Raw genomic sequence first — 6,000 nt, 5'->3', positions numbered from 1 at the left:
CGGTTGTTCTTATAAGAATCCTCGCGTGCCGGCCCTCAGTTCCTATAAGCCTGCAGCTTCCGTCGGCGAGAGAGAACGCGCGCAAATACGCAGAAGGGAACTCTAGCAAATCGCAGCGCCGCAGGAGCCAAAGAACGGAGGCGGGGGGCAGAGAAAGAAAAAGCAGCGCCTGGCCCACAACTGGCTTCCCCTGACGCCTTTTCCGAGCCACATTCTTGCAGATCCGGCATGGAATCGGTACTTCTGGAACACTTTCCTGCTGGGCTGGACTCCTTCTCCTCAGAATCTTATTTCGACGATGAGGAATTTTTCACCGATCAGTCTTCCCGCGACCCTCTGGAAGGTGAGGAACTCCTGGAAGCCGAGGTGGGCTTCCTGAGCCCGCCGTTCCACGAGTGTTACCGCAATGATGGGGTTGGCGGTGGCACAGGATCCGAAAATGTGCCCGAAGGTTCTCTGTGTTGTGAAGCGGATCCAGGTAACCTCTCGATGTCCTTTTCCTCGCCGTCGCCGTCCAGTTTCACCTATGAATGTTGTGGACTGGCGGCATCGCCCAGAGGCAGCCTCAAGGCTTTGAGTGCAGCGGCGGCGGCGGCGGCGGCAGCGCGGAGACGGCGGCGGGTGCGCTCTGAGGCTGAGCTGCAGCAACTGAGGCAGGCGGCCAATGTGCGCGAGCGGCGGCGGATGCAGTCCATCAACGACGCCTTCGAAGGGCTGCGCTCTCATATCCCCACGCTGCCCTACGAGAAGCGCCTCTCCAAGGTGGACACGCTGCGCCTGGCCATCGGCTACATCAACTTTCTCAGCGAGCTGGTCCAGTCCGATTTACCTTTGCGTAGCGCGGGCAGCCAGAGCCCATGCCAGCCCAAGAAGGTTATCATCTGCCACCGGGGCACAAGTAAGTGCAGGATGAGCTTCCCGTCCCGGTCAGCCGCGCTCCAAATGAAAAAAGAGGGGGAGACTCCTTGGCTACAGTAGCTTCGGTGCAGCTGTAGAAACCTTGCAGATGACCGTCTTCAAGGTCAGGCGCCCCGCTTTCCCTAAATTCACTCCCGTCTCCCGGGCAGTGAGAGATCGTCGCAGCCAGAAACCTTGCTTTGAAACTCCCTAACTTGGCGCACAAAATGGGTATCCAAAAATGGGCACTCGGATTTTCTCACGGAGGTGTCTGTCCGCGGCTGCTACTGCTGCTATCCACAAGTGTGCGCACGAGCAGACACGGAAACTTTATCCTCTCCTTTGTTTGCTAACGATCCCACTATTTTGCATGGGTCTGTAGATTGTTTGCATCCAAATCGCTGCACCACTGATAGGCTACTATTCTTGAAACCCAGCAATACACGTAGTATTCTTAATGTCTGCATGCAGTCAAAAGGAGTCGAGATCCAAACTAGGGTGCTCCCTAGATAGCCTCTGCAGAAGCCCTCGCCCATTGGGAAAGGCTGAATGGTGTGCTACCTCTGTTTATCCACCTTAATGCCCTCCAGGTTTTGGTTTTCCAAATACCCAGCCATCATGGCTGTAATAGAGACTAGTCCAACATATCTGAAGGGCAGCCAGAAACCAACGCTATTCTTTAGCTATGGAGAGAAGCTGCTTTCTGCCAAATATCATGCTGGGTTAATGCAAGTGTTAACTTCCTTTTAAAAAATGGATAGACTATCCAATAGCTAGATTAAGTGATGAGTGAGTTTAAGACTATATTATATACTCAGCAAATGATGCTCCAGTTAGCTGAGTCCCTATCACAGGTGTAACAGAAAGTGAGAAGTTAGTTACTTATTTGGAAATTTTATATTGCCGCCCTACTCGTTCATGGTATGTTTATTTCAGTCTGTGTATGGTAAGAATACTCAGTCTAATGCTCTCCCTCTTCTTTTGTTTATCTTCCAGGATCACCTTCTCCAAGTGACCCAGATTATGGACTTCCTCCTCTTGCTGGGCATTCACTCTCCTGGACTGATGAAAAACAACTCAAGGAACAAAACATTATTAGAACTGCTAAAGTCTGGACTCCAGAAGACCCCAGAAAGTTAAACAGCAAATCATCTGTGAACAACATTGAAAATGAGCCCCCATTTGATTTCACATCATAACATGAGAACATTATTATATTAAAATATCAATATTTTTTTGCCAGCATATAGTTGTTTGAATTCTTGGTTCTGAGCTTGGCTGTTTGCTTGCAGACATTTCATTACCTTATTAGGTAACAATGTGAACGTAATGTTCATCTGCAAGTAAACAATTGCACTTAGCACAAAGAACTCCAATCCTGAGCTATTTATATGGCTACTTTATTGGAACAGTTTTGCTTAACAATACATATTTTCAAAAGTACTTTAAAAAGTATTCTAAGGCAATCACTTTTTTCCTATTTATTATTTACACCTGGGGGAATGGAGCTATCTTTTTTGAATGTATAATTTATATAACTTATCCTAATGTTAAAATATGCAATACTTGTAGATTCATTCACCAGCACCTTTGCAAAAAATTTTCGTTAGAAAGAAAAACGTTTCCCAAGAAATGTGAACATAATATATTACCACATTGAATATCTTAATTATATTAAAATATTAATAAACTTTGATTAAAATGAGTTTATTTGGAGAAGGATCTGTTCTCAGGTAGAACTTTAGATTAAATTGTTTATAAAATATTGGAAGTTTCTGCAGATCCAGGAGATGTCTTGATGCAGGATTCAGCAAATAAACAGTGTGCTAATAAATTTATTCACCTAATAAAATTGTTATTTAAAGACCATCCCTCTTATTGGTTTCTGTGCTTTAAAATCTTAATCCTATATTACTGTATGGAGAAACCCAGTGTCTTCCAGATGCATAAGGATTATAGATCCCAGAATCCCTAGTTAAGTTAACTGGCAACTAAGGAATTTTAAATTACATATCCTGACTTCTTTTCAACACTGTAGCTTTCTTAGGAAATCTTTATATCTGAAAAACTCTCGTGGTTACATTTGGTATTAAGATGTAGGAATGTGAAGTGTTTTAAAAACTGGTTTCTACATTGAAATGTTCCAATAAGCTTTTCACTTCAAAAATAAGTCATGGGTGGTATAAAGTTGGGTAACATCCAATGGATAAAGTTGTAATCCAGGTTTGTTGGTTCACTAAAGGATATTTCTCTGTGTAAGAAAGTTTCCTTATAACAGTAACCCGTCTTATCAATTTTATTAATGTTGCTTAGCTAACACTTCTAATGGGTTTGTAAAGTCACTGGAGGCTTAGGATGAGAAGTATTTCATTGGTTCACTTATCAATATCTAGCACTTGTCTGAGCTCAGAAACTAATCAGGTTCTGCCATGGTTAATAATACCTGAAAACCAGCATATCTGTAGTGTGGTAATGCAACAAGTTTATTAGAAGAGGAGTTTTGCTTCACTGGATGACTTCAAGAAGACTTTGTAAAGCTGTGTTTTGAGGCTCTCCAATTTATAGACTGCTAGAGGATAGCAAAAGGCTGAGCTACATGAGGTTCGTTATCTTTTAAGTTTTTTTGCAATTATCTCTTAGAAGCATGTAATATTGGTGTCTTAATCAAATCTGCAGAGGGGTGCCAGCAGTATTTTTCCTGTGACAAATTTGGTGAGAATGTGTCCTTTTCATTATTTATGTACTCCACTTGATTATTTTAGAGAAAGTGTTTTTAATATACTTCCTTTTAATCTTTACATTCTATGAATTTATTATTTTTAAAAGTTATTTTTGTTATTGTGATAATTCTGCATATCCACATACGTTCATGGGAAGGAAAAAGAAACGTTATGTCTTTCTAAGAATTTCACATGATTTTCTTCAAAGGTTTGTGTTCGTTAAGGTTTTATGAATCAGACAGTTAAAATAAGGCTACTCCTATTGCTAAAAATATAATTGCAAACAGCAGCAGCAACAGCAACACCTTCAACACTTTCAGAAGCAGGTGAAAAACTGGCCACTATACCACTGGGGACTTGAGTCCCTGTGGCCAGATTCAGCCTTATCCGAAAGTAAGTGTACCAGACAGCTGTTTATAGGATTCGCTGTAAGCTTCAGTTTATCAGTGTATAACTTAAGTTATAAAGGCAAACTACCTTACAACATTGTTAGTGAGATCTGCGGATGTCCTAAAGGCACAGGAAAACATAACAAGCAAAATATTTTTCAGCACATGTAACCCTAATTTATCTGCTATATTTCCTACCCCAAATTCCACCACTGTGTGTGTGTGTAGAGTGGTGTATGGGAAATTGTAGAGGGATAGCCCTTCTGAAAAGTAATCCTGGCATGGATTATATACCGTCCGAAAATTACCCACCCCCCACCGCCCCGCAAACAGGACATCCACATTTGAGTCCACGACCCTGCATTGAATGAAAACCTAGTTTGCGAAGTGGATCGATCTAGCGAGGAGGCTAAACTGAGCGCGGCCCAGTGGGGGTTCCCAGGGTCGGAGGTGTGTAGTTTAGAGGAAGTCCCACACCCCACGGCGAGGGCCGCGAAGGCGGCGGAGACTTCTGGCTGCCCTGAGGCTGCTTCAGCCGCTTCTGCTTCCGCGGCTGGCCAAGGCCGCAGGTGCGGATTTTCCCATGTTAGACGCCATGGATCGGCGGGAGAAGCCCAGCTGCCTAGCCCGGGTCTAGTATGACTGATCCAGCGCTGTTCTTGCTGCTCCTACCCGGGGGAGGGGAGAGGCAGGCGGATGGGAACCGTGGTCAGTCTTCGGAGCCCCAAAACAGCTAATGACCCCTCGCTATGCCGGCACTTTCGGAAAGCAACAGGAACGCATCACCCGCTCGGGTAGGCTAATTGCATTAACCTAGATAGGCTGGCAAACTGGCCCATGTCTCCCGTCTGGCACCATCCCTTCAAAGGGCAATTAGCCAGATTTCAGTTCCCTTGCCCTCCATTGGCAATCTCGGGCGGCGGGAAGAGGAGCAGGACCGCCCCCGCTCTCCCCCCCCCGCAGGAAAGGGAGCAGGAGAAATCCACCGGCAACATAATTAAACAGTCGAGAGCCGCGAAGAGAAAGCGGAGGGTTGAATAGCCCAGCTACAATTCGATGGTCCGGTATTAGGCTTTCATTAAACACAGAAAGGCTCCCTGGCACAAACGCTTCCAGGAGGCATGTAATTTCATTACGCTCATTAGAAAGTCAAATGGTCGCTAGATTCGAACGCCTTGAGACTAAAGCGGCGGAAGGGCCCGATGCTCTATGGCCGGGGGTGCGTTGTGCATGTGTGCTTTTTGCTGAGGCCGTGGCTTGTTTGCACCATCCTAACGTGGTTACGGGACGTCCTCTTTTCGAAGGCATCGGGTGCGAGGAGGTGGGCGCGCGTGAAGGCGTGCGTGCGATTTGTCATTCAGGGATGGTCAAACCGCACCCTTAAGTCTAGCGCGGATCAAGCAGAAGAGACGGACTACTCAGGGAAAAAACACAGAGTCCCTGTCACGTGACTCTGCTGGTTTGACTTGGCAAGTCCCTTTAATAAAAGAGCCTTGGTGGCGCACCGGACTAACGTGCTGTTAAAGTAGCACTTAGCTGCCAGCTGCCTGCAATTACTGCGAGTTCAATTCTCACCAGGCTCAAGGTTGACTCAGCCTTCCATCCTTTTGAGGTAGGTAAAATGAGGACCTGGTTTGTGGGGACAATCAGCTGACTTTGTATAAAATAGAACACCGCTTAGGGGGGCCCAAAAAGCCCTACTAAGCAGGTATATACAAAAGTATGAAGGCTATTGCTTAATGCATTGTAAGCCGCTCTGAGTCTCCGGAGAAAGGCGGCATATAAATCGAACTAATAAAATAAATAAATAAATAATAAAATAAACGATCTTCAAATCATCTCCTAAGTCTTTCGCCGCTTTTCCTCAGCCACTCACGATAGTTGCAGCGAATGTTTTAAAGGCCAGAAAAATAATTTAAAAGGTGTGTACCTGTGCTTCCACACACATATACATAAATGAAAGGACACACACGTGTAATCCACATGCTAAGTGA

At 45.1% G+C, this 6,000-nt stretch overlaps 1 protein-coding gene across 1 annotated transcript; it reads left to right on the top strand.

The window, feature by feature from the left end:
- Positions 1-228: 228 nt before the first annotated feature.
- PTF1A (pancreas associated transcription factor 1a) lies at positions 229-2,096 on the top strand. Its single transcript, XM_034402337.1, has 2 exons — positions 229-898; positions 1,894-2,096. The coding sequence occupies exons 1-2, from the start codon at positions 229-231 to the stop codon at positions 2,094-2,096; spliced, it is 873 nt and encodes a 290-aa protein (XP_034258228.1).
- Positions 2,097-6,000: the final 3,904 nt, after the last annotated feature.

This window comes from Pantherophis guttatus, chromosome 4, assembly GCF_059756535.1.
Source record: "Pantherophis guttatus breed Tessera chromosome 4, ASM5975653v1, whole genome shotgun sequence".
NCBI classification, from domain to species: Eukaryota; Metazoa; Chordata; class Lepidosauria; order Squamata; family Colubridae; genus Pantherophis; species Pantherophis guttatus.
Note: the sequence above shows the minus strand (reverse complement) of the source record. Positions and strands in the feature narration are given on the sequence as shown.